At 64.4% G+C, this 26,806-nt stretch overlaps 2 protein-coding genes across 6 annotated transcripts; both read right to left on the minus strand.

The window, feature by feature from the left end:
- Positions 1 to 109: 109 nt before the first annotated feature.
- GRIN2C (glutamate ionotropic receptor NMDA type subunit 2C) lies at positions 110 to 16,007 on the minus strand. 5 transcript variants are annotated; one of them, XM_045837097.1, is made up of 15 exons: positions 15,705 to 16,007; positions 12,192 to 12,380; positions 11,682 to 11,974; positions 10,498 to 10,911; positions 8,092 to 8,690; positions 7,616 to 7,730; positions 6,503 to 6,714; positions 6,184 to 6,346; positions 5,790 to 5,943; positions 4,727 to 4,852; positions 4,218 to 4,447; positions 3,689 to 3,849; positions 3,012 to 3,199; positions 1,884 to 2,116; positions 110 to 1,536 (listed from the first exon to the last, which is right to left on the minus strand). In XM_045837097.1, the coding sequence occupies exons 4-15, from the start codon at positions 10,894 to 10,896 to the stop codon at positions 439 to 441; spliced, it is 3,678 nt and encodes a 1,225-aa protein (XP_045693053.1). In that variant the 5' UTR covers positions 10,897 to 10,911; positions 11,682 to 11,974; positions 12,192 to 12,380; positions 15,705 to 16,007; the 3' UTR covers positions 110 to 438. The 5 variants fall into 5 exon arrangements, with proteins under 5 accessions (XP_045693053.1, XP_045693054.1, XP_045693050.1 ...); XM_045837098.1 differs by having other exon boundaries at positions 3,012 to 3,149; positions 3,689 to 3,803; positions 6,184 to 6,349; XM_045837094.1 differs by having other exon boundaries at positions 6,184 to 6,349.
- Positions 16,008 to 16,702: 695 nt separating this feature from the next.
- Positions 16,703 to 24,798, minus strand: FDXR (ferredoxin reductase). The gene is made up of 12 exons (XM_045837100.1): positions 24,622 to 24,798; positions 23,738 to 23,835; positions 20,882 to 20,977; positions 20,537 to 20,659; positions 20,201 to 20,314; positions 19,812 to 19,913; positions 18,988 to 19,095; positions 18,659 to 18,743; positions 18,362 to 18,561; positions 18,106 to 18,277; positions 17,282 to 17,452; positions 16,703 to 17,151 (listed from the first exon to the last, which is right to left on the minus strand). The coding sequence occupies exons 1-12, from the start codon at positions 24,701 to 24,703 to the stop codon at positions 17,021 to 17,023; spliced, it is 1,482 nt and encodes a 493-aa protein (XP_045693056.1). The 5' UTR covers positions 24,704 to 24,798; the 3' UTR covers positions 16,703 to 17,020.
- Positions 24,799 to 26,806: the final 2,008 nt, after the last annotated feature.

The raw sequence follows: 26,806 nt of genomic DNA on the forward strand, positions 1-26,806 counted from the left end.
GCTCCTGTTGCCCAAAGGATGCAGAACGAGGCAGCCAGCACCGCTGGGTTGTAAAAGGTTTGTTTAATGTCCCAACACGCTGAGAAGAAAGTGCAGTCAGCGGGGCAGAGGCGTGGAGCCGCCCTGCCTGCCCCCACCTGAGTTCCAGCCCCCGGGCGCCCACACCAAGCCCCCCGCCGCCGCGGCCAGGAACCAGCTCACAGCAGAGCAGGGAGAGCCGGCGGCTTCCTGGGGCTCCAGGTGCTGCGGGAAGGTTTCGGCGTGAAGAGAGGACAGCAAGAGCCCGGCCCACACCAGGACCTGAGGCCGCTGAGGCCACTGAACTGACCGTGGAAGACACTGTCACTGGGGCTCCGTGGCCAGGATTTCAGGGCGGGAGTCAGAAAGGTCCGAGCCCACCTGCCGAGAACCCTGGCAGCACCAGGTGGAGAACGCACCTCACACTTTTGACTCCAAGCTGTTGATCCGCCTCCAGGAGCAAGCTCCCAGGAAGCCATGTGTCCCACAGGCCGCCCTGCTGACCTCTTCCAGCCCCCCACTGTCCCTGTAGCCTGTACTCAGCCCCAGGGTCCTGCCCCTGTGCCCAGGAGGCCCCCAGGCCCCAGGGAGCCAGGGGCCATGGCTGGCACAGACTGGTAGATGAGGGCAGACGGTCCCCCAGCAAAGCGGCAGGTGGGCATGGGCGTGGAAGCAGGCGTGCGGTCTGTGCGGCCAGACGCGGACGCCTGCCCACGCGCCGTCCTCACAGGCCTCCCGGTACGACGGCAGCCGCAGCGAATGCGCCTGCGCCAAACGCCAGCAGGCGGGGCGGGCGCACCTGGTGGATAGCGGGCTGGGCCGGGCGAAGGCCTCGGCCACCGAGCTGGGCAGGGAAGCGTGGCGCGCGCGGGGGCCCCGGGCCCAGGCGGCGTGCAGCAGGGCCTCCCTCCGGGCCAGCTGGTCTGGTCTGAGCAGGGGCAGATCCTCGGGCTCCGGGGGTTCCGGGAAGAGCGGGAGGAAGGGGCGCCCGGAGCGGTCGGCTCGAGGGAAGGAGCTGTAGTGGCAGCACGCGGACGATAGGGGGCGCTCCGGAAGCGCTCGCCGCTCGGAAGCCAACAGGTGCCGCCTGCAGCAACCGGTCCGCACTGGCCACCGCACTTCCCAGGCCCGCCGGTTCGACCGTCGGGAGACGTCGGGCAGGGGAGGCCGTGGCGTCCGAGGGCGGCCCAGGAGCTGAGGGGTTCTGCGCCCCAGCGCGACGCGGCCGCGGCCTGATGGCCCCCAACCCTTGGAGTTCAGGTCCGGGGGCAGGTCAGGGGTGGGTGGCCGAGGGCCGGGGCAGGCGGGTGCCGGGGGCGCGCGGCGGTTGCCCCAGTTCTCAATGGTGCGCGTGGCGTGGTCCAGGGAGCTGCTCACGCCAGCCGTAGTCACCATGTCGCGCGCCGCCTGCAGCATCTTGAGCACGCTGGCCTGGGCCGAGCTGGCCGTGAGGTCCGGGCTGGGCTGCCGCGCGGGGCTGGCCAGGCTCTGCACCCCGCTGAAGCAGCTGTAGATGCCCTGGACAAAGGTAGGAGACGCGCTGTGAGCACACCCTCCTCTCCGGAGGCCCGCCTCCTCCTCCCAGGCATCAGCCCTGGCACCTCTAAGTCCTAGGAAGCAACTAACATTTCTCACGCGTCTCCTATGTGCCAGACACTGTGCTGCCCTGGGTTTACCCAGGAGCTCTCTGAGGCTCCAGGAGACTAAACCCCTCTTGGCCTCTCTCCTCAGCTGTGCAGTGCTGGCAGGCCGTGCCACCTCCGGGGGTTTCTACTGTGCATCCGCAGACAGGCCACAGCCAGCTCTGACTGGTCTGGCTTGGTGCGCCTAAGGCTGGCGCTGTCTAGGGTAGGGCAGGTACCCACCCTGCTGAAGGCCAGCAGGAAGTCCAGTCGCGATGTGTTGGTCACCGAGTGGCGCAGCTTCCAGTAGACCAGGTGCTCCCAGGCGAAGACCAGCAGGGCCAGGCCCATGGCCACCAGCAGCATGTAGAAGACACCCGCCATGTTGTCGATGTCCAGCTTGCTGCTCATCACCTCGTTCTTCTCGTTCTGGCAGATCCCTGAGAGCCACACCGTCTCCAGCTTCTGTGTCTCCCCTGGGCAGGGGCGGGGGGGGCACACCTCACTCAGGAAGAACCCTCCCAGTGGTCACCCGAGTCTCCAGCAAGGAAGGGTCTGGAATCAGGGTTCCACCCCTTGCAGGACCACACAGGCACTGGCCAGGCAGGGATGTGATTGGGGGTTGGGGGTGTCAATGAGCAGGAAGAAAGGAACGCAGATGGGGGTGCTGGGGAGGGCAATGCCAGTCCCTGGCGTGCCCACCCCCCGTGCTCCTAGCAAAAGCTGGTTGGCCGGGTAAATGTTATGGTTCATTTATTTGCCATATATGTATGGATCCCCTGCACGCCAGGCATGGCGCTGGGCCCCTGAGGAGGCCGCAGGCACCTTCCTGGTTGTCACACTCACTATCCCTATGGTACGGATGGGGGGTCAGACCATTATTTATCCAGGGCGGTTGGAACCTGGAACTCTGAACTGAAAGCTCTCTCTGGGCTTCGGGGGCAGGGTCCGCTGGACCCCTCATACCCGGGAGCCCCTGGTGCCGAGGCAGGCCTGGGCCTCGGCCCTGCGACTAGGCAGGCCCTTGGCACTGCCCGGGTGACCCCGAGATGGAAAACGGAAAGAGTCCAGCCACCCCCAACCCCACTGTGTGGCCTGAGCTCCTTCCTGCCTTGCTGCCCTCCAGGGCCTCCCCAGTCCCATTCCCCACGTCCTCCTGGCACACCCATCTCTTCCCCAGGTCCCCATCCAGCCCCTCCAAATACCCCCCCACACACACTGCCCCGGACTCTCACCCCCAGAGCCCCCTCCTGTCCACCGGCCCCTGGGACTCAGCAAATGCTGGCGACGCCGGCCAGCCGTTGAACAGCCCTGCCGACCACGTGCCCCGTGGCCCGCTCGGGCCCCGGCCCCACCCCCGGCGGCACGCACCATCCCCCAGGAACTGCAGGAGCGCCAGGTCTATGGCTCGCTTCCAGTGGGACTCTTTCTGCAGGGCGATGCCGTAGCCGGTGGTGGCAAAGACCTTGCCAGAGCCGATGGTGACCAGCTTGCAGCCCTCGTCCTTGCCTGCCATGTAGTTGAGGACAGCGGCGTCATAGATGAAGGCGTCCAGCTTCCTAGGGACAGGTGGAGCCCTCAGGCCAGGGACCCTATGGGGTGGGGGCACCACCGCCCGGGAGGGACGACGACCAGAGCCTTCCCTGCCTCCGCTGGGTCCGGGACAGGGAGAAGAGCCCCTCCTGTAGCTCGGGGACCCCACCGGCTCCCCTCCTTGCAGAGGCAAGGGGCCTCTCTGCTCCCAGAGGACACAGCCCTCTGCACCCCTAAGACCCTGGGACGGTCACAACCACCACCTCAGGGCAAGACGGGCCCCTGGTCAGCACCACGGCCGAGCACCTGGGACCACACATGGGCACCCGTTTTCGCTCCAAGCTTCCCTCCGCCCCAAGGCCCCCTCACCACCTGCCCCCAGGAGTCCTACGGGACAGCCCAGCCTCACTGTCCCCAACCGGGACCTCTCAGGAAGAGGCGGAGCTGAGTCTGGTCACTGGGGAGACATGTGTGGGGAAAGACAGCAGAAGGCCAGTGCAGGGCTGAGGACCCACCCCATCTTGAGGCTGGCGAGCGCGTCCTCCACAGAGCGCTGGTTGAACTTGACCATGTGGGTGTGCATGTCGCGGTAGTTGCTGCGAATGTTCCGCTCCGTGCTGCCGTTGGGCACTGTGCCGAAGCGAAAGGGTGGGTACTGATCTTGAGGCCTCTGGAACTGCGGGCGGAGAGCGGCCGCCATCTGTGCCCCGCCCTGGAACCGCCCAGGCCCCACCCCAGTGGGCCCCCAGCCCTGCGCCCAGCCCCGCCCCTCCACCCCATTCCCATAGTCGGAACTTGCACAGTGAGGGCAGAATGGGCTTAGGTTCCGTCCAGGCCACCCCTGTGTCACAAATGGGGAGACTGGGCCCAGGACAAAGAGACACTTGCCCAAGGCCACTCCATCAGCGGCCCTGAGCTACCTCCACCCGGCCCCGCCTCCCCCGGCTCCCCAGCTCCTGACTCCCACCGCCCTGGGCCCCCCTACCCAAGGCCTGGCCCTGCCCCGGGCGTCCCCCCACCCGCTCCCGGCCGTGTCCCCAGAACCTTCTTGTCACTGAGGCCGGACACAGTGTCGATGTACTGCTCCTGGATCATGAAGGCGGCCAGGTTGGCTGTGTAGCTGGCGAGGAAGATGACGGCGAAGAAGGCCCAGACCAGGACCATGATCTTGCTGGTGGTGCCCCGGGGGTTCTCGATGGGCACCGAGTTGTTGAAGACCAGCGCCCACAGCAGCCACACGGACTTGCCGATGGTGAAGGACGGGCCCCCGGACTCTGGGGGCGGGAGAGGACACCGGGACTCCTTCTGTCCAGCCCGGAGGCGCTCAGGTGTCAGCCCGCCCGCCTCCACAGCCTCTGTCCCCGCTCTGTCCTGGGGTGGGGACCATCCCCAGTCCAGGACAAGTCAGCTCACCTTGTTCCCCTCTCACGGATCTGGTTGGGCCCCGCCTGTGTCCAAAGGCCACAGACCTGCCCCATGCCCGGGGCCCTGAGCCCACCTATCCGGGGTGCACTGGCCCCGCCCCCTCCTCCCAGGCCCAGGCTGGAGCTTACTCTTGCCGCTGGTGAGGTTCTGGTTGTAGCTGACGGGGCTGAAGTACTCGAACGTGAAGACCGTGACGGCCACCACGGTGAGGCACATGACGAACATCATCACCCACACCGAGGGGCTGTAGGGCTCTGCGGGCAGAGGGGGGCGGCTCGCTGGCCCTCTCCTCCCCACGTACTCTCAGCGGAAGAAGGTCCGTACCCACGCTCCTCGCCCGCCCCCTCCCATCCTGCCGCCTGCGACCAGCGAGCCCTGCACCGGTGCCCGAGCCCCTGCCTGCAAAGCCCCATCAGCAAACCCAAGGAGTCTCTCCACCCCCTCTCCTCCCTCTCCGGCCAGCCCTGCTGACCACACTCCCATCCGGCACACCCCTCCCCGGCCCAGCACGGATGAGCTGGTGGTTCTGCCTAGAATCAGGGCCTCCCAGGTCAAGTCTCCTCCTCATCCTGACACAGACACCAAGGCCCCAGGAGCCGGGGAGACCGACCTGGGGTCTCCGACAAGCCCTTCCCGTCTCCCTGGGTCAGAGGCCAGCCTGCCACCTGACGCCCCTCTAGGAAGTAGTCTGTGGTCTTCCCCATGGCCAAGGAGCCCCGCTCAGAGAGGCTCAGTGGCTCGCCCAAGGGCGCACAGCAGGAAGGGGCCAAGCCAGGTCCCTCCTCTGCTCTCGGCCGAGAGGCTCCCCTGTCCTCACAGCTGTCGGGCCCGCCCTGTCAGTGCCAGCTGGCCTCCCATGGGCGCCCTGGGGATGCCAGGACTGTTGTGGTGCCCCAGCACCCGGCGTGCGGCCCGGCACAGGGGGCTGCCCTACACATGCTGACTTCCTCCTCGCGTCAGGAACTGGCACCGGGTCCCACGCCCCGGGGGTCTCTCCAGCGCCCCAAGGAGCTCCGCCCCTCTCTCTGCTGTCCCAACCCACTAGGCAGGAGCCAAAGCCAGCCTGCCTTCCGGTGTTTCTGTCCCTCATAAGAGGGGCCACCATTTACCCACCCCCTCCAGTCCCCACCCTACACCCCACCCACGTCACGGCCCGCCACCCCAGAGCAAGCCCCGCCCACCGGATCGCACCCAGGAAGGCGGAGGGGGACACCGTGCCGTTGCTGCGTGCCACCATCACGCTGATGCCCGTCTCCACGAAGGGCACGGAGAAGTCCACGGTCTCGGAGCGCTCCTCGTTGATGGTGAGGGAGCCGATGGCCATGTCCGCCCGCTTGTAGTACACCTGGGGCCGCGGGAGGAGGGGCCTCCAGGCTGGAGCACTCACCCCAGCCTCCTCACAGTCCCCTCCAGCACCCACCAGCTGAGTCCATTGCTCCCACCTGGGGTCCTCTCCACTCTTAGGGCTGACCACCCCAGGGGGCATCATCGGGGCCAGCCCAGTCCCCCCTGCCAGATGGGAGACCCTAAGAAGCAGGGCCACGGGCGGGTGGGCTCAGGGGGCAGGCCCTGGGGGCGGGCCTACCTCCCCGATCATGCCGTTCCACACGCCGCGCACCCTCTTGCCGTGCTTGCCGTTGGTCACCAGGTACAGGTCGTAGGAGAACTTGACCACCTTGGCCAGCTTCTTGAGGATGTCAATGCAGAAGCCCTTGCAGCAAAGCTTCGTGTAGGGGGCCGCGTCACCACTGCTGCCACCGAGGGAGCACCAGGAGTCAGAGCCAGCCGCCCCACCCAGCCTGGCACAGGGACCCCGCCCCCACGCCCGAGCAGGGGCACACGCAACACCTGCCGCCCCGAGGCGGCTCACGGCTCACGCCGGGCCTCCGTGGGCTCTCTCGGACCTGAAGCTGTGGTTGCTCTGCCTGCGGCACGGCACCGTGTTGGGCACGCAGCCGCCCGTGCCGGGGTCCGGGCTCTCCACGATGACGAAGGGCCGCTCTTCCAGCGTGGCCACCGTCAGGTGCCGGCTGTCCACCACGGGCTGCAGGGAGGCGCTGTATCGAGGCCACACCGGGTACTTCATGTAGAGGACGCCATGGTCCCAGCGCCCCACCTGCAGAGGGCGACCAGCCTCAGCCCGAGACCTCCAGCCCTGTTACCCCCCGCCCTCTGGGTGGGAGCCACCTGGGCCAAGGGTCCCCCTCCCACACCTAGGGATGCTCAGAGCAGGAAGAGCAGGGCCTGGCTCAGGCCATTGGGAGAACAGGAGAGTTGGGGGCTGGGCATGAGCCTGGAGGGAGGGCCTCTTGCACCCCGCTCCCCAGCTCCAGTCCCCCTGCTTTCCAGCCCAGCCCCCACACGGCTGCCGGCCCTCGGCATCTCCCCGCAGCCCACACCCGAGCAGCCCCAGCCTTGGTATGGAGATGTGAGCCCAGCACCGCCACTGCTGCGCTCTTATCCCTCAGTCTCCGCGCCACCGGACACATCACTTACAAATGCCCCAAGCCCTCCTGCCCCTCTGTCTATGCCAGGTTAGCCTCCCTCCCGGTGGGCTCCTACTCAACCTTCCACAACCCATCCCGAATGTCCCAACTTCTGTGAAGTCTTCCCCTGTTTCCTCCTTTGAAGGCAGAACTGATTCCTGCCCCTCTTCTCTCTACCCACAATGCTTTGCACACAGTGCACTCAAGCACCAGTCTCCCCATACTCTGTCTGTTCACGTCTGTCTGGCCAGCACGGCTGTGGGTTACTCCTGCCGGGGCAGGGCTGTGCAGTAAGTGTGCCGGTAAGTTCTGCAGTGCCGGGAGGCCAGGGCATTGTGGGGGCCCGGGGCTGGGGTGCCTCGCCCAACCTAAGGGCCTGGAAGGCCTCCCGGGGAGATGTCCCACCTGAGACCTGAAGGACCAGGGGTAGGATAAGGGACAGAAGGGACTCTCTGCTCAGCCGCGGGCGCGAGAGGGGCTGTGGACCAAATGAAAGGAAACGGAGGGCCCCCGGGCTCACCCCCTTCTCACCATCTCCCAGAGGCGGTGCCGGTTGAGGGCGATCACAACCATGGTGGGCTGCACCAGGTACCCACCAGGGCTGAAGGAGAAGTCTCGGCCCTCCCAGGTGACGTTCAGCAGGTGCCTGCGCGCACACGCGGGGAGAGAAGCCTGGGTATTCCCGCAGCCCCGCCTGCAGCCCGGCTCGGGGAGCAGACGGGCCCCTCCCCACCTTCCGCCCTGCCACCGCCGGCCACAGGGGCATTCATTGTATGCTCATTCTTCTGTTTCCCCGTGTGTGCGCTGCTGCGATTCTCCCGCACCCTCAACCCCCCCAATTTTTTTGACATAAAGAATCTGATGCCCCAAGAGGTGAAGGAGCTTGGCCCCAGGGCACACTAGATAGTGGGAGGTGTAGCCAGCAAGACCAAGACCAAGCTCACTGCCAACCCGGGTCCCCGGATGGACACACCCCATGGAGTCACATGCCCTGGACAGATGCCCACCTGTAGAAGGCCTCCCGCGCAGGGCTAACAGGCCCAGGGTGGCTGCGGCAGTCCCCAGCCGGGATGGGCAGAGTGCCGTGCTGGCGCAGGTAGCTATGGGCGCCAAGGGCCAGGATGGCCACGCCATCGCGGACCTTTTGGCGCAGGCTGAGGCGCCAGCTCTCCGTGACGACGCTGATGAGGCCCACGGGGAAGACGGCGGGAGGCTCGTCGGTGCTGCCCAGTGCCAGGTTGGGCACCAGCCACACGTGCCCGGGCCCCACCAGGCCGGCCTGTGCTGCTTCTTCAAAGAGCACCTCGGCCTCCTCGCGCGAGCAGTAGGCCACAAACACCGGGGCGTCGAGCTGGCGCAGCAGGCGCTGGGTGTGCGCGCGCGTCCCGCCGGGGCCCAGTTCCAGGGTGAGCACGTCCAGCAGCCGCCAGTCCATGTAGCTGGCGTCGGCGACAGCGCGCACGCCCTCCAGGAAGAGCGCGTGGCCGGGGTGCAGGCTGGTGATGACGGCGAACGCGCTCCAGTCGTACTCCTCCAGCACCTTGAACAGCACCTGCAGCTGCTGCTCCAGGGACACGCCCAGCTGCAGGAAGGCGGAGCCCGGCTCCTGGGGGAGGGGAGGGGCGGAGCCTAAGGGGGCGGGGCGAGTCCCGCCCCGCGCCCTCGCCCCGACTTCCGCTCCCTGGGTCAGCCCTTAGACGCCTTTGCGTCGGAAGGTGCTGTGAGTCCCGGGAGCCCCTTCCCAGTGAAACCGTCTCCCGCCCCAGAGATGGTTCCTAACCACGACCGCCCATTAGGTGACCTGGAGAGTTTTCCAAATGCTCATGCCCGGCCCCCTATTCCATCGGCGCTGGAGCGCAGTGTCAGCGTCACCTGAGAGCTTGCTGGACATGCAAATTCCGGGGCGCATCGCACAGCCATTGGATCAGAGTCCCTGGCGGTGGCGCCCGGGAATCAGTGTGTCAACAGGCTCGTCAGGTGATTCCCGAGCCCGCTAGTTTGGGAAGCGATGCTTCAGACCAACGGAGCGGAATCTCAGACCTGGGACGCTGGCCTTGAGTGTTTTTCTAAAGAACTGTGAAGGTGGAGAGCCGCTGTGCTGAGAGCTAATGTGGGGCCCAAAGATCCCTGGGAGAGGGCCATACTCCACGGAGCCCTGGGGATGAGAAAACCCCTCCTCCCCCACCGCGGCCGCCACCAATGCCCAGGGCGCTGCCAGCTCGAGCCTGGGCTGCTGCTGCAAACCACTCCTCTCGCTGGGGGCTCCCCGTGGCCGCTGCAGCGCCACCAGGGTCTCACCCCACTCCGACTGTCCCAGTCTTTAAATTACAAAAATACGACAAAATAAAAAGGGAAACTGGGGAAACTCTACAGGACAGGTAACCCAGGTCCTTCAACAAACAAATGGCAAGAAGAGAAGAGAGAAGTGGGGGCGGAGCTAGAGGCTGGGACTCAGAAGCCGGACCAACCAGCTGCGACCTGGGAACCCAATTTGGCTCCTGAGTCAAGCAAACAAACGAAAGCAAACATGTATCCCATGTATGAGACCATGGGGGAACTTTAAAGAGTGGCTGGATATTTGAGGATGTTAAGGGATTTTCATTATTCTTAGATGTGACAATATATGGTGGGGGTTTTTTAACCCTTATCTGCTAGACATACACTGAGAGATATTTGTGCATGGAATAAGGGGGTGCCTGGGCTTTGCTCAGTAACACAGAAAGGGGGGAATGGGGTGGGGGCGAGGATGAGCAGGGTCGGTCAAGGCTGGATGGGCGGGGTACGTGAGGTCACTATACTCATGTGTGCTCAAAACTCCCCGAAATAAAAAAATACTCGTAAAAGTACGGCAACTCAGACCAGAGTCTCCCCTGAGCACATCCTTTGGTTCCAGACTTAGGGTAAAACCCAACTTTCTTCCCCTATGGTCGGGACCTCGCCTTCCCTCCCAGGCTTCCCTCTGGTCTTCAGACACTCTGAGCTCCACCTCGGGGTGTTCGCACCACCTCCTGCTCTGCCCGGACACTCCCTACCCCCCCCCCACACACACAGCACACCAGCTGCCCTCACCCTCCCGTCTCAGCTTCAGTACCATGTGGAACCACCCCCGGCCCGCACGGGGGCGCTGTTAGCTCCCCAGTGGCACCCTGCGTTTTCCCTCCAGAACACCTGCTCTCACTGGACCGCAGGTGAGTGCGTTTAGAACTTTCCCCCGCGGGATATACGCTCTCTGAGAGCGCACCTTGCCCACGCCTCAGACAGCGGCGGCCCCTGGATGCTCTCCCCTGCAGGGTAAGGACACAAGACCCCCATACGACGTCAGTCTCTCCCCGGCCCAGACTCAGCCCCGCTCCCCCCAGCCCCAGCCTGGCTCCAGGCCGTGGGGACGAGGGGACGTGAGTTTGGAAGGGCACCTTGGGGGTCAGGACCACGGCCGAGCCCCCACTGATGCTGAGGATGGGCGCGTGAGTCTGGGAGGAGAGGAAGTCGAGGATCTGGGCCACGGCCTCGGTGCCCACGTTGTCCTCGAAGACGATGCCGTGGACGCGGGCGGCGCCCAGGAGCCCGCAGATCTGGGTGAGCAGGCTGCTGGGGTTGGTGTTGTTGACCCCCACGGTGAGCGGCTGGATCTCCAAGGGCAGGTCCAGGAAGCTCTGGGGGGTGAGGTGGGTCCGGGCCTGGGCCTGTGACGGCCCCGAGCTGCCAAACACCACGGCCACCGTCACAGCCTGCTGGCCCTGCCCCGGGCCCAGCCCTGCCCAGGCACCGAGGAGCGAGGCGAGCAGCAGGGCTGGCCCCAGGGCCCCGCCCATGTCTACTGGAGGGTCCTGCGGAGAGATCAGGGTGGGCACGGGGAGGGAGACAGCGGCATGGAGGAAAAGATGGACAGACAGACAGGAGGTGAGGGCCAGAGTCAAAGCGACAGACATCCAGAGGGGGGAAGAGAAGAGGGGGAGCCTCCCTCCACAAAGTGAGGCAGAGAGGGGGAGACAGACAGACACAGACAGACAGAGACAGAGAGATTAGCTGAGCCCCCGAGGGCCGCCCAGGAGGGCAGGGGCGAGACGAACAGGAGTCACCGTGTGCACCCATTACTCCCATCCCACTGTCAACAGCACGGTTGGCTAGAAAGGCCAGACCTTTGGACACATGTCCCTCTGGGTTCTGAAAATGCTAGTCTGGTGTCCCAGTGCCTGGATTTAAGCCGAACAGACCCTAGTTCAAGTCCCAGTTCTGCCACTTCCTAGCTGGGTGATCTTGGGGAAGTGGCTCACCCTCTCTGAGCCACCCTTTCTTGCCTGCGTCATCACAGGAGCCGCTTCACAGCAGTGTGAGGGCTTCCTGCTGTCAACGGCATCCTTGTCCTACAGGTGACAGCCTGCCAGCCAGGTGAGGAAAGGCAGCTCTTGTGACACCCCGAAACCCCACCCCCACCCTGACTCTCCATTCTCAACTGAATCTAACATCCCATGGGCCCTGCTCAGCATGGCCCTGCCTGGCACAGAGCTGTCCCCTCCTGGGCACCAGACTCCCCTACCCTTCTCCCGTGGCCTCAGCTAGCGGCAGCTCTTCCCCAGCAGGGGGTGCCAGCACTGACCTGCTCAGGGCTCAGGGTCTGGTCTTACACGGGAGCTGCTTCCCAGGCCATCGCTGGTGTGCGCGATCTTTTTTAACCTAAGCCCAGGGCCTGCCGCGTCTCCCTGCTAAACGAACGTCATTGCTCTGGGTTGGGACCAAGAGCCAAGCCAGCGAGTGGTGCCCACTGACGCAGCTCTCCCTCCCGGGGGCCATCGGCCACAGATCGGTGGCCCTCTCCATCTTCATCAGATCCCCAACAGAACTTCCGAGCAGGGGAGAGCCGAAGGGCGACCGGGGTGGGCCTGGGGTTACCTGCAGTCAGAGGAGACAGGATTGGGGGCTGGGACGGAATAGCGTCCTCATTCTGGTGCTTCTGAGATCTCCCCCAGCGAGGGTTTCCTAGCATGGGGCTGCCAGCCTGAGACAGGGTGAGTCTGGGGCGGGACCCTCGCGTGCCACGCCACCCCACACTCCGCCAGCCCCAGTCAGGGACTGCAGGTCGTACCTGCCAAGGCGCTGAGGCGCTCACCTCTGCTCACACCCCCAGCCCCTGCGGGTGCCTGCCCCTGGGAAGCCCCCAGCCTCCGCCGCCTCCAGCTGCAGGCTCAGGTCCAGCACAGCAGCCGCTGCCGGGCACCCGTGGCCGTGCGCCCTGGAAATGGGGCTCGTCCGAATCGAGGGGTGCTGTGAGCGCGAAATACACGCTGGATGTGGAAGACTCAGGGAGAAAAAAAAACGGAAGTAAAATGTCACGCTAATCTTTTTCTATTGATTGCATGTTGAAAAATAGCACTTCAGATACACTGAGTTAAACAAAATGCACTGCTAAAATGGACTTCACCGGTTTCTTTTTATGTTTTTCGATGGTGGCTCCAACGCACGTTTAAATTGCCAATGCAGTTCTTTTTGTTTCTTGTGGAACTCAGGACTCTAAAAGGCCCAGGCTGTCTCGCCTCCAGGGGCACGACCCCAGAGACGCAGGCTAATAGGAATGTGTCGTCTGGGGCTGGGGCTGAGGAGCAGAGGAGGTGGGTGCAGGGTGCACCTCCCCCTAGGAGCGGTGGCAGAACACCCCTGGAGGGAGGGGCCCAGTCGGCCGAGTGTCTGAGCTTCAAACAGCAGTGGGCAGACTCAGGGAGACCATCGCCACGTGGCCCCCAGCCACTCCACAAGGCAGGAGGGTCATACCCGGCCCTGGCCCTGGCCCATCTCCCCGTCGCCTCTGCCTGGCCTCCCACCTGTCCACGGTCCATCTGCCCAGCCCTGCCTGCCTGCCCGCCCCCTGGCCGCGACGGCACCCCTCCTGCAACAGCATAGCCGCTTCCTGGTGCCCACACATGATATCCAGACACCTCGGTCTCCTGGGCAGGTCTCCACGCACCCCGACCACCTGTGCGCCCCTCCACTGGTCTACCTGACAAAACTCCAGAATGTTCAGAGTGCAACCTCAATCCCTCTCCCACGGGGCACCTGCCTTAGTCCACCCAGGCTCTGAACACTCAGGGGGGAGACGGCATGGATCTGGGGGCGGGGGCTCTGGTCCAGGTAACTGCTTCCTCCCCACCCCTGCCCGCCTGTCCTGGGGTGGGGAGCTCCAGCTATGCCTCTGAGGTGGCTTGCGTCACTTTGCCCTGACAGGTATTTGCCCCCGCAGGTGTTTGCCCCCTCAATGATGCCCCAGCCCCACAATGGACTGTTGTCTTAGAGACCTCTGTCCACCCACCTGCGGTCCGTGCCTCTCACAAACGCACTAAGTTAAGGCATGATGAACACACGGACGCCATCAGTGGCCGGGAGCGGGTGGCAATGGTCAGTCTTCAGGAATGCTCAGCGTCACCTTGACCGGCCTGGGCACCGCCCCGTGCTTAAGACTCTTCTTCCCCCCACCCCCAACACCCACCCCAGCTCCCCCAAGCACGCGCAGGCTCCCGAGCCGGAGCGTGCACTCTCACGCACACACACCCCCGGGCAGGACGGCTCCCACCCTCTGCCAGGCCCGGAGCCCACCCGCTGCGCTGCCTCCCGGGAGCAGAGGGACGCCAGCTGCGGGAGGCGCCACGGCCCTTCCGGTGAGCCGCCTCGGCCCTGCCCTGCCGTCGGGTTTCCCTCCCTCCCTCCCTGTCGGCGAGCGCAATCCCGAACGCAGGCGTCAGGGGGAGAAGACGGCCCCTCCGTCTCTCGGCCGCTGGTTCGGGCACCGAGGTCTTGCTCCTCCGAGACCTCCTCCCCGCCTCCCCGCTGCTCCCGCGCGCGCCCCTGGGGGCGCCCCACCCCCTCCCTTCGGCTGGAATCTCTTACACTCGGGCTGTGAAGTTCGGGGTATTTTTAGGCCGGTGATAAATAATTCACAGGGAACGTGGCATCAGGCTCCCCCCACGGGAGGAGGGGGCGCGAGTGGCGAGAGCCACTGTCACCCGCGGCTCAAGGACACTCGCGATGCGGAGGCAGCGGCGGAGACTCCCGGCGGGGACCCGCGCCACGCCTCCTGGCGGCCAAACTGGGCACCACGCGCTCCGTGCCCCCCAACTAGCTGCTACCGGCTACTGGTATCCCCAGTTCGCAGGCCGCCCCCTCCCACGCCCTCAAGCTGAGTCTTCACCCCACTCCCCGCCGGTACGGTGAGGGGGAGGGGGCAGAGATCACCGGGCAGGCGGGTCTGTGTGCCGGGCACAGCCCAGGCCAGCCCCAGGTCCCGGAGCAAACCCAGGAGCCCAGTTTCGGGCCTACAGGTCCCCTTCGCCTGCCTATTCAAATCCTTACTACGGAGTCTGTACACAGACTGGCACAGCCGGAAACTGGACGGGCTCCGAGACCTAATACACCAGCCCCAAAGAAGTTCCTTCCCTCGAGGTCCCCTCGGCCCCACGCTGGGGACCCAGCCAAGATGGTCCACCATCAGAGAGGGCTGGGGGACCGGGTCCGAAGTCCCATCAGGCCGGCAGGGCTGGGAACCAGGGCGGACCCCAGGGTGACTGGGGACCAGGGCGAGCACAGGGCCGGCCGAATTCCCACTTCCCTCGCCCAGCAGGACCTTGGGGTGGCTAGGAAGGCTCACCTTGGGGTTCCTCTAAACACTGGACGTCTGTGCCTTCGCGTGTCCTGGCCCTGCCGGCCTAGGACAAGGCGCCACTCACTCTCCAAAGCGGGCACGGACTTCCCTTCCCCGCCCTCGGCAGTCAGGGTCCGAGCCCCGGAGACCAGAGCAACCTGCGGGCGCGGCAGCCAGAGCCCAGCGCCCTGGGGCCCCTCGGCGCTCCTGAGGCCTCTCAGCCCACCCTCTCTTCCTTGTCCTCGCAGCCTGGGTCCGCTGGGCGCAGGGTCAGCATTTGGGATGATCCCACCACCCCATGAAGCCTACGCTGCTGATTCCTTGGGGTCAGAGGAGGGAGCTCCCTCCCGCCTAGGGGAGGAAGGGGGAGGGCTGGGAGGCGAGGGCTTGGGGGGCTCACGGCGGGGGGCGGTGAAGGAGGGGTGTGAAGGCAGATGTGCTGTAGGTGCTCAGCGGACCCCAGGAGCCAGGAGGGCGGGCCCCCGGAGTCACCCACAGCCCCCTTCGTGCTCCCTGCTTCTACCGGCTCCAGCCGCCTGCGCTCTGGACAAACCCAGCCTAACCCAGCCGTGCCGCCAGCTCCCGGCTTCGCTCCCCGCCCCAGCGTCTTCCCGCAGCAACAGTTGGGGGGTCCCCGCAGCCCAGACTCCCGCGTCCCAGCACGGCCCCACCCCCCCGCGCTGTCGCAGCGCCAGGCGAAGCAGCTGGAGGGCTCCCCGACCCGGGAGACGAACGTCTCGGGCGCCTCGCTCGCGTCCTTCCCCGGCATCCGCCGCGCACCTGTCACCTCGGCCTCTCTTCCTCTCCTCCCGTCCGGGTCCAAACCCCAGGCCTGGTCCCCAAGGGTCCCCGACTGACACTCCTCGAGCTCCTACGCCAGCCCAACTCTCCCGGTGTGTCCCGCGTCTGTCTCTGCCGTCCTTGTCCCCGCGGCGCCCAAGCCCGCCCCAAGTTGACCAAGTTCGCGCCCGGGGTTTGCCGCCTGCCACTCACCGGGGGAAGGGGCGCTGCGCCGGAGCGCGGAGCCCGCACTGGCTGCCTCCCGCTAGGTGCCCGTCCCGGCGCCTCGGCTCCGCGCGCGCTAGCGCACTCCGTCAGAGCTCGGCGGGCGCCAGCACCCAGGCTCGCGGGCCGCTGCCGCCGCTGGTGCGGCCTGGAGAGCCGGGCCGGGCCCGCCCCCCTCGTGCCCCTCCCGCTTGCCCGGTCCGGGGCTGGGCTGCGCCACGCGCATCCGCTCCCGGGGCTCGCCAGCCGGCTGTGGAGGAGCGCTCACCACTGCCCGCGCAGCCCCCCCCAGCGGGGCCGGCGCCTCCACCCGCCTCGGCCTCGGCCCAGCCGCCCGCCCACAGCCCGCACTCCTCCACCCCCTCCTTGCCGCCCGTGCGCGCGTCTTCAGCGCCTGGGTGCCGGGTCCCCTCTCCAGGACTGTGTCCCTAGCCTGACACTCGGGGCCACGGCGGCCTCAGAAAAAAAATAACACGGGTCCAGCGCTCTGGGTTTGAGCCGGCGCTCACTAGCTGGGTGCCCAGGGCCGCTTAACGGTGAGGATCCCCCAGCCTGTCGAGTGAAGTCGGTGTCTCGGGGACTGGTGTTTGGACAGTGCGCACGCTTTGTAAACTGCAGAGCGCTACGGAGATTTTAGCGCCGCTCTGCTGGCTCATTAACCTGAAGGCACTGGAACCAGACTGGGGCACACGTGGGGGCCAAAGGAAGGGGCTGGAGCAAGCTGCTGCCCCCGTCCCTTCACTCCCTTTTTCTTGTGTTAGTCGCACCAGGGGCTAACCGGCCAGTGAGGCCAGTGCAGCGGGCAGGGCCAAGGACAGGAAGGGAGGGCCAGTGCCAGGAGGACTGGCTACCAAAGCCGCCTCCAGCCCCGAGGCCCGGGAGCGGGGAGCTGGCTCTGCAGCGCCACCTGGCGACTGGAGGGGAGATGCCGCTGGAAGGTGACCCCCAGGCCCCAGAAGAAATCACAGGCACATCAACCATTGGCCCTCGGTTGCAGCTGTTTTATTTTCAGCATATTCTGGACCCGGTGACCCTCCACAGTCCAGCGGGAGAGGGGAGAGGGAGGAAGGTCAGCCCGCACTTCCACCGATCCCTAACTGGGGTCATCTCCTTGCCGAGAGTTAAGCCAACACCGGCGAGGGCATCCTTCTGGCAGGAGGTAGTGCGCACTGGTCCCTGGCAGAGGCAGCCCAGGCCCGTGCCAGGGCGGGCCGGGGAGGCAGCTGGGCTACAGAGTCCGCTCCAACTGGCCCGGCCCCGCCCCTGAACAGCACTCTCCCGCCCTGCCGCGCCGGGGCCTGGGCTCAGCGCCCCAGCAGCCGCAGCATCTCCCGAGGGTCCAGCAGCTTCTCCCTGGGCTTCCCCGCACCCTGGCCCCGTGACACCTCCTCAGCGTCCAGCTTCTCCCAGTCCGAGAAAGAGATGGGCCGCACCCCTGAGGCAGAGGGGAGAGGAGTCACTGCCCCAGTTCCTCCCCCTCCCCCATCCCAGCCCGGAGCAATCTCCACCCCCCCGCCCCTCAGTGGGAAGGCCCCTGCCCCCAGGAGTTCACAAGGGGCCCAGACCTCGGCTGCTGAGCAGGGCCTTGATGGCTGAGTAGCCAGGCCGGGGGCCAGACGGCAGCAGCCCGGCCTCCAGGTCCTGCAGCAGCGTCTGGCTGGTGAGGAAGCTGTCAGTCATGGTAGTGCCGATGACCCCCGAGGGTCCCCGCTTCACCCAGCCACTGCAGTAGAGTCCTGGCGGGGCGGGGGGCGGGGGGGGCAATGGAGGGGTGAGAGAAGGGCTGGTGGCCGGACGCTCGCCTGGCAGGCTGCGCGTCCGGGGTGTACACGTGTGCACCCGCAGCTGCACACCCCAAGCCCTCCCCGCCGCCCACCCGCTGGGCCCACTGTGGCCACTGGCCCCTCCCAGACTCTGCTCACCCCCCTTTCACCGTACCGTCCCCCTTGCACCTCCGTTTCCCCTAGACCCGGAGCTTGCCGGGGGAAGGGGCTGGGTCCCGCCCACCTCCAGCTTCAGCCGGCCCCTGGGAGCACTCCCTGAGCAACAGGCAGGCGTGTGGGTGTTCAGACTGGAAGCCCCCCTAGGACCCGCCTGCTCTCGAACTCCTCCAAGCCCAGCAGGAGCACAGGGCCTGGCCCAGAACAGGCCAACCTCCATAAATGGAACGATGTAATAACCACACGTAGGCAGGCACCTCGGCTGGGCTGGGAACTTCCCCTCGGGCCGGTGCAGGGAGGCCGGGGCCGGGTGCCAGGGCCCAGCCCCCCGGGGCCTGCCTCAGAGCAGTTTCTCAGCTGGGTGACTGAAGGAACGTGAACGGCCCCAGGAGACACCAGCCCCCCAGTCCCCTCCCAGTTTCGTGCCTAGCCTCCTTGTGCCTTCTCACCTGGCACGTCTGTGACCCGGCCCTCCACATTGGGGATGACACCAAGTTTCGGGTCAAAGGGCACACTGGGGTCAATGGGGCGGCTCTTATACCCGACGCTGCTCAGCACCAGGCCGCAAGGGAGGTCCTCCGTGTCCCCGGTGGGCACTGCGCATGCGGCCTCGCCGGCACCCTGCGGGGAGAGTGTGGGCAGCAACACCCGGCCGAGGCGAGGAGCCTCGAGAACAGGGGTGTCTTGGGGTGACAGGAGACTCACCTCCAGCCTGGTGACTGCCAGGCGGATGCCTGCCGCCCGCCGCCCGTCTGGTGAGGGCAGCACCTGCTGGGGGCTTCGGAAAAAACGGAGACCCCAGGCTCGGGGGGCCAGCGCCTGGCCAGCAGCCTCCTCCCGCTCTGGCTTCTCCGAGGCCGTTCGGAGCAGCAGCTCCGTCAGCCGCCTCCTGGGCCGGGGCGCCTCTGCCAGCAACAGAAAGCGTCTCAGGGCTGTCCCGGTTACAGCCTTTTCCCCAAGGGCCCTCCCCAGGGAGCTGGGGGCCAGGCCAGGGCCCCTCACCCTGGATTCTGTCCTGGAGGCCCAAGAAATCCGCAGGATCCAAAATGGGCCGGGTTCCTGGTAACTGAATCATCTCCCGAAGCTCCTTGGGGGTGGGGGTGGGGGAGGAGGTCAGGCCCAGAGCGCTGTCCACTCCTGGGCTTACCCCAGAGCCAGGCCAGGTGGGGGCCGCCGCCACCACCACCACCAGAGAGGGCACTAGGACCCATCTGGCTCCCCTCTCCCACCCCAGGCAGCAGCACCCACTCCCAGGGGCTCCGCCCTGCACCACCTCGCAAGGGCAGACCATCCCTGTAGCACCCTGGCCCGTCTCCCTCCGGCCCCAGCACCTTTATGGTGAAGGCCGCTTGCAGGGGTCCACGTCGACCCACTATCCACACCATCTTCACCCGACTCTGCCTCAGTACCCTGAGGGACGCCTCGGTGATGTCTGTTTTCTGGCACAAAAGGAGGACCTTGGAATCATCCTACAGGAACCTCTCCACTGGGTCACATCCCACCCGAAGCCTGAGAAGGTCGACAGCCGGAACGTGCACCACTGCGCCCCCTGGTGGCCGGATGGAGCACTGCCGCCAATTCTGCAAATGGCTCAACCCAGAAGCAAACCAGGCCCGTGCTCGGTCTCTCTAACAAGGGTTTATGGCGCGCAGGGCACCAAGCAAGGGGCGCGGGAGAGGGGCGTTAATGGTGGGCAAAAGAGACGTGATGCGGGCCCTCACAGAGCCTCTGATCTGGTGGAGCAAGACTTATCAAATACTCATCAATAAATACAAAATTAAAGTGGTCACCACATGCTTCAAAACAGTGGGCAAGCCTAGGAGAGAAAGGGGTGAGGCTTCCCAAAGGGAGGGGCAGTTGAGCTAAGAACCAAAAGATTAACTGGCACGAGGTGAGTGAGTGTTCCAAGCAGCATTCTGAGGTCCACGGAATACTTTTTTTTTAAAGGCCACGCAGCTAGAGTGCTGAACGTGAAGGAGAAGTTGTTGGAGATGAAGTGGCCAGGATGCCTTCCCGAAGGCCCCTGCCCGACACCATGGGGAAGCAGAGGCCCAGAGCTCAGCCTGTAGGGGTGAGTCCTGAGCCCCTCGGCAGGGGCACCCTGTCCTCAGCGTGGCCTCCCCTCCCCGCTCCTGCCCCTGCCCCACCCACTCACCTCCAGGTGCTCAGGTGGGGTCAGCAGGATCCGGGCCACGTCCAGGGCCACGTTCCCCTGGCCCAGGATCACGGCTGTGTCACAGCTCAGGTCCGGCGCCAGCTGGAGGGGAGAGGTCGGGACAGGGGACCCCTCGCTTTGGCTGCAGTCAGGCTACCCGTCCACCGCCCTTGGGGATTTCTGGGGCCCCCTCCCCCACCTGCCCCCACCCCAGAGGCCTGCTTCCCCAGGTGACCTCCCGCCTCCTCAGCCTGACCTCTCACATCACGTCTCATCTCAGCGAGTCCCGGAGAGGGCTCTTTCTCGCCCAGCCCTGGCATCTAGGGGCTGGCCCAGCCCTGGCTGAGGGGTGGGGAGGAAGAGGCAGTGGGGGTGCACCCCACACTCACCTCCCGGTTCTCAGGAAGCCCGTTGTACCAGCCCACAAAGGCCCGGGCCGAGAACACTCCAGACAGCTCCTCCCCGGGAATTTCCAGAGCTCGATGGTCCTCTGCTCCGTAGCTCTGAGGGGAGACCCAGATTCCTCAGCACCCGCTAAGGGGACAGATCCCCCCCACCCCACCCCCACAGCCTCCAGGGGCCCCAGCCAGCTCCTGCTCCCCAGCTTCCACCCCAGGCCACGCCCAGTGCTTTGGGCCTCACTCCCGGGCCTTCCATCCCTCAGCCTCCGCTTCCTGCGGCTGCCTCGCCCCAGTGCCCTCCCTCCCCTGCCCGTCGGCACTCACCAGCACCACCGCATGGTACGCTTCCCGCAGCTCTGGCACGGTCACGTCCCTGCCCACGACCACGTTGCCGTGGAAGGCACAGCGGTCGGAGTGGGCCGTCTGGGTGAAGGTGTTGATGACGTTCTGCCGGGCCCAGAGTGGCAGGGCTTAGAGGGTGGCAGGGCTTAGAGGGTGGGACAACTCCGGGGACCATGCCCGTGCCACCCTCACCCCACGATGTCCCCAGATGGAACCTGGGTGGCACCCACAGGGTCTGGGGTCATTACATGCGGCCAGAGAGCTGCCCTTGCCCCCTCACCTTGACCCAAGTCTCCCACCCTCCACGCTGTGCCGAGAGAGACCCACCTTCACCTCGGGGTGGTCGGGCGCCACGCCAAAGCGTACCAGGCCGAAAGGCACAAGCTGCTTCTCGTAGATGTCCACGTGGGCCCGGCCGTGGTGCTGGGGAGCAAGGCAGAGGGCAGTGGGGCAGGGAGGGGGCGGGGCCCGCAGCCTGCACCTTCCCAGACAGAGCAGGAGAGCCCAGCTCAGTGGGCCGAGGACACAAAGAGGCCTCAGCCCTCTGCAAGGTGGAAGAGACCCCCGGACTCCCCGTCTCCCCAGACAAGAGGAGTGGGGCCGCAGAGATCAGACCGCCAGGGCCGCCCGTCAGGGGAGACAGTGAGACTCGGCCAACAGGCGGGTGGGAGCCTGCCCCTCCCCCCAGAGGGGGACCCGATGGTCCACACTGCCCTGCCTTCGAACCCCTCGACGCTTCTAGAAATGCCCAGCCAGGCTGATGACCTGAGAACCACGCTGCCTCGGCTGTAGTCTCCAAGGTCGTCCCGTTGGAAAGCGGACCAAGCTGGACAGGGAGCCGGGAGCACAGCTGGGCGTGTGGCGGGCGGAGGGAGAGAGACGCAGCCCACCTCCTCGCTGGCGTCCAGATCCCCTCCCCCACCCCGCTCCGCTGCCTGTCCCCGGTCCAGGTCCAGCCCCACCCCTCCCGCCCCTCCGTGTTTCCTGGCTCTCCCCATCCGTGCCCTCCACAGGTGGCGCCGGACCCAGTGCCCCTCACACCCCACTGACAGGGAACTCTGGCTTTGGGGTCAACAACCACGGGGACGCCCCCACTCTCTGGCTCTCTAACTTCTCTGAACGACAGAACATCCCTTCCGGCACGACGGGCACGATGGGCACGATGCTCAGGATTCACGGAGCGAGGCGGGATGCGCTTCGCCCAGGGCCTGGCGCACGGTGAGCGGCAGCCAATCAGAGCCCTGGTTACTGTTGCTGCTGCAGCTGCAGGCCACTGCCTCGCTGGGGGACCCTCCCCGCTGCCCACCGCCACAGGGCGAAGTTTGGACTGCTCAGCCCTGGGGGAAAACACCTTACACAACCCCGCTTTATCTTCCGCTCTTTCCTGCTGTGGGTCCTTCCCTCCAGGCCACCCTGCCCTCTCCAAGGCCACCTCCATCAAGCTGACTCCGCCTGACGTGTCTGCTGGTTATCGCCGTTACCTTGCGCGGCTGGCCTTGTCTCCCCGGCCCTCTCCCCTCCAGCCCTGCAGTGCCCTCCTGGCCGCCGCCCCCTCCTGTCCCTCTGGCTCCTCTTTCTCAAGCCCCTTTTCCTCTGCCCCCCCCTCTTCTAACAGAAACATTCTCTGAGATTCTTCCCATCTGGGGACCCACCCTCTCCCCAGGCACACGCCCCCTGGGGGGGTTTTCTCCGCTCCCCTCTGTGACCTCCAGTCCCTGTGGGCTTGCTGACATTTTCCTCTCCCTCCTGCCCAGACCTGAGAGCCCTGGACAGCTCATCCCAGACGCCTCACGCCCACGCGATCACAGCCCCCTCCCCTCCCCCGAGCCCCGCCCCTTCTGTCCCTGCACTGCACAGGTGGCAAACACGAGGCCCAAGGGCCTAATCCGGCCCTCCACCTTGTTTCTACCAGCACCAAGCTCTCGCTTAACTGTTACGGAATAGTTACATGTATACAGTCCTAAAAGTACATTCGGCACTTTGAAGGCCACCGTGAGGCTGATGTGGCCCCCGGTGAAAGTGAGTCTGACGCCCCTGCCCCTTCCACATAGCCACCCTGAAGCCTACACCCTGGGGGGCTCCTCGAACCTGTCCAGTCGATCCCCCACCCAGAGCCTCTGCTCCCAGTGGAGGCACTGACCATCCTGCCTGGAAGGCCCCATCTCTCCCCCCACCACCCTGCTAATTCCGGTTCAGCTAGCACAGTGCCCCCTACACAAAGCCCTCCAGGGCCTCCCCAGCCCCCACCATATCTCTGGTCAGAGCCCGGGGCTGTGCGACCACATGGCAACCTGCCTGGGATGACTCCCCGCCTGTGGCAGGCCCTCAGCCTCCTTCAGTGCGGATCGAGCGCACCTTCCCCAGGAAACTCTTCCTCACTGACCCCCCGACCCGGTGTATGCCGGTCACACCGTCGTGATCAGCTCTTTCCCATGTGTTGTGTGGGAGGCGCGCTCAGGTCGCTGTGCAGCAGGGCGACCACCTCCTCTCAGTCTCCCCAGGACACCCCCAGTTCTGACACTGAGGCCCATGTCCTGGGACAACTGGGCCACAATACCTTGTAAGTATCTGCAAGTGTGTGTGTGTCTAACGAATCCATCCGCCCTTTCTCCTGTCCCTGCACAGGCACTCCCAGTCCCTCCAGAGCAAGGCCACTGTTCCACGTCTTAGTCAGCCTAGGTCCCCCTTCTCTCCTCCCCCCACCATGGTTCTCCCTCCCTCCCACCAAGGTCCAAGACCTGGCCAAGTCTCAAAAGTAATGAGTAATCGTGGGGCGGGCCCCGCTCACCAAGGCCAGCACCGTAAGCCTTGAGACGCTGGCCTTCGGCGGTGGAGAGCAGGCTGAAAGAACAGCATGGCAGGAGGAGAATGGGGCCATCAGAGAGGAAAGCACAGGGAGGTGGATAAAGTTCCAGGAAACCCCGAGAAGAGGGGCTGGCTAGAGCCTGGAGATGCAGGGTGCTGGGGACGGAGTGGAGACGGAGAAGAAAGCAGGGAAGATGAGGGGCGGGACGAAGTCATCCTGCGGATGTGCATAATCCCCAGGTGAGGGGACAAAGCGTGTAGAGAGTGTCCAGTCCAGATAGGCTGGGAACCCCCAGTGGGTGGGGCTTGCCCTTAGGGCTGGAGCAGAAAGGCGAGGGAATGGTGGGTGAGGGAGCCAGGAGGGAATGAATGGCTTACCTTTAGCAGGTGTTGGGCAGTGTAGAAGCCGGCTGGGCCGCTGCCCACCACGCAGATCTGGGGGGTCTGCTCCTGTGTGGAGAACCGCTGGCAGGAGCCTGGGGATGGAGGGCAGGGGGCGAGGGAGGTCAGAACAACGCTCCCACCCCAATTTCAAAGCCACGTCAGTGTGGAACACTAGAGGGAGCTTCCCGGGCTTCGCGTTCCTCTTTTTTGTCAAAGCTTTGGCGTTTGCAGGGTTCCTTATTGCAACCGAAACTCAAAGGCTGTGACTTCACTCAGAACCCCACATTCCACGCATGAACCATGTCGCCAAAGATGGTCTCCTCAGCAACCCCCACCACCCTCACCTGAAGTCGCCCTGCCCAGCACATTCTCCTTAGGGAGTTCCCTACGCACCCAACAGAATACCTCATCCTTCCAACGGAGCCGTATCACCCCAGCCTCCCCCGCCCCGCCGTGGATCTTCCCACAGTGCTCTCCGGTACTGCCTCTCTGACCCTCTCTCCACAGAAGCTTGCATTGTCCTAACAGACCCGCCTCGTTCCTGCAGGCCCGTTTCACCGCAGGCTTCCCTCGGGCCCCACGGACCTCCATATCGCCCTCCTTCACCTCTTCTCCCACCTGTGGACATCCCGGTCTCCCCTCTCACCTTTGTTGACCCTTGTCTCGCCCTAGGGCACCTTATCCCCGCACAGCTAGGGCCCCCGTCTGCCCCCGTACACCACCCCATCTCTCAGCGTGAGTGCACCCTCCAATCTTGCCCCGGCCCCTTTCTCGCCCTTCTCGAGCTCTGCCCCAGCTCGGCTCCAGCCGCTCCACTTAGAGCTCTCAGGCCTTCCTTCCCGCTCTCCCATCCAGCCCCAGGGGTGCCCGGCTCCTACCCGGGGTGCTCCCGGCGGGAGGCGGCCGGGTCCGAGGCCACGCCGACCACCAGTGCCACCAGCGCCAGCACCGCGGGGCCATGGCTGGGACGGATCCGAGGGGCCGGCCAGCGGATCTGCTACCGAGGATTGCCCTGCTCTCCGCGCCCGGCGTGGGCTTCGACCCGGCCCCTCCCTGACCCCGCCCACAGCCTCGGGCCCGCCCCAAGTCCCGCCTCTCGCGCTCCGGGACCGCACGGTGTGGCTGCTCCACTCCCCGTGCTCGAAAGGATCCCGCCCCCAAAAGGGAGGCCCGCCCTTGGACCCGCCCCCTCCTGCTGAAGGCCCGCCCCCGGACTTCCGGTCCCGCTGTGACTTGATGAATTTGTCCCCAGTCTTTACCCGCCCTCCAGTTATCGGAAGTCTAGAGTTAAAGGAGAGCAAACCCTCAACGCAGTTTCACTCCCGTTTGCAGAAAGCAACCAATTAGAGAGGAGTTACTTAGCCTCTCGTCGCTGGCTGATGACGTAAGCGCCATTCCCTTTTGATAGGTATTCTACCTGGGCTACCAACCTACCACCGCTGGGTTCGAGCAACCTCGGAACTCCGAGAAAAGGGGCTCCTCTTGGAACTCGGCGGCCGTTTTCACCTACCAGGACCCTGTACCGGTGTGACCCCAGCAAGATGCTCCCCGTAAGAAATGTCCAAACCAGTTTTTATAAAGATTTTTTGGAGCCAAAACTTATGACAGTTGCGGAGAAGCAAGATTTCAGATACTCCTGAGAATAAGTTTTGCAGTTTCTTTTGTGCGTTTGAAATTGCAGAGGGGACATAAGGACAACTCCATGAAGGCAGGAGAAAGCAAGGCAGGGACTGGACGGCAGAGTGGCTAACTGGATTACGTGCCCTCTTGTGGGTGATTACCGCTTGGCGAGGTATTTCGGCATTTCAAAAATGTGTTAACCTCGATGCACAAGAACAATGGACAGGACTTGCTTAAAAACTTTCAGTAAAGTGATAGGCCTGGGGCCTGGCGACCCACCAAGACCTGCCCATTTAGGAATTTCTGATCAGCTCCCCCTCCGAGGTTACTTTCTGTAGAAGGTCTTTTGTGTCCAGAGATCTCGTCCTGCCTCACCCCTTCCCTTTTCAGTAGGTGAGGAAATGAGACGAGCAATCTGCCCGGGGCTAAGGACTGAGCCAGATCTTGACTCTGTCCAAGGGCTGGAAAAGTGTGAGGTCAGGGAGGCACTGGCCCCAAGTGCAAAATTAAAGCAAAAAAACCCACGATGGGCAAAGCATATTTTTAAATGACAGGATCTGTGGTCACATCTGACCCAGTAAGCCTAAGGCCAGCTTCAGCTTCCTGTGCTCCCAAGGGCCGCCTTGTCAAATGCTTCCTTGGAGACTTCCCTGACCCCTCCTCTCCCAAGCTGGTTTGGAGACCCCTCTGGTGCTCTTAACACTCTACCGTATTATTACTTACTATACTGCCTTCTCGTGTTTCATTATCTTTTTAATCGAACTGTAACAAACAGAAAAGTGTGCCAATCAGAAGTGTACTGTCTGATGAGTCATCACAAGCATGGAATCGTGTAACCACCACCCAGATCAAGACATGGGCCATGACACATGGCCAACCCCCGGGAACGCCTCGGGCCCCTACTGTTCTCATTTCTAACACGTCATTGCGTGTGTGCCTCTCCCGCCAGACCAGTAACAGGCAAACTACGGCAGGCCACATCCTACCCATTGGCTGGTTTTGTACAACCCACACGTTAATGGTTTTGACATTCTTAAATGGTTGTGGGGGGTTTTTTTGTTGTTTTTCTTTTAAAGATTTTATTTATTTATTTTTAGAGAGGGAAGGGAGGGAGGAAGGGAGAGAGAGAAACATCAATGTGCGGTTGTTGGGGGCCATGGCCTGCAACTCAGGCATGTGCCCTGACTGGGAATCGAACCTGCGATGCTTTGGTTCGCAGACTGTGCTCAGTCCACTGAGCTACGCCAGCCAGGGCAAATGGTTGTTTTATTTTTTTTATTTTTTTTTTTTTTTAAATCAGATTTCCGAGTCTCAACAGCAAATGGTTGTTTTAAATGTAAAGAATAATATTTTGTGACATGTGAAAACTACACACATTCATAAACATTTTATTAGAACACAGTCACGCTCATTCCTTTACATATCTCTATGGCTGTTTTGCAC

Source organism: Phyllostomus hastatus, unplaced genomic scaffold (assembly GCF_019186645.2).
Source record: "Phyllostomus hastatus isolate PE091 unplaced genomic scaffold, TTU_PhHast_1.1 phas_contig_210, whole genome shotgun sequence".
NCBI lineage: Eukaryota > Metazoa > Chordata > Mammalia > Chiroptera > Phyllostomidae > Phyllostomus > Phyllostomus hastatus.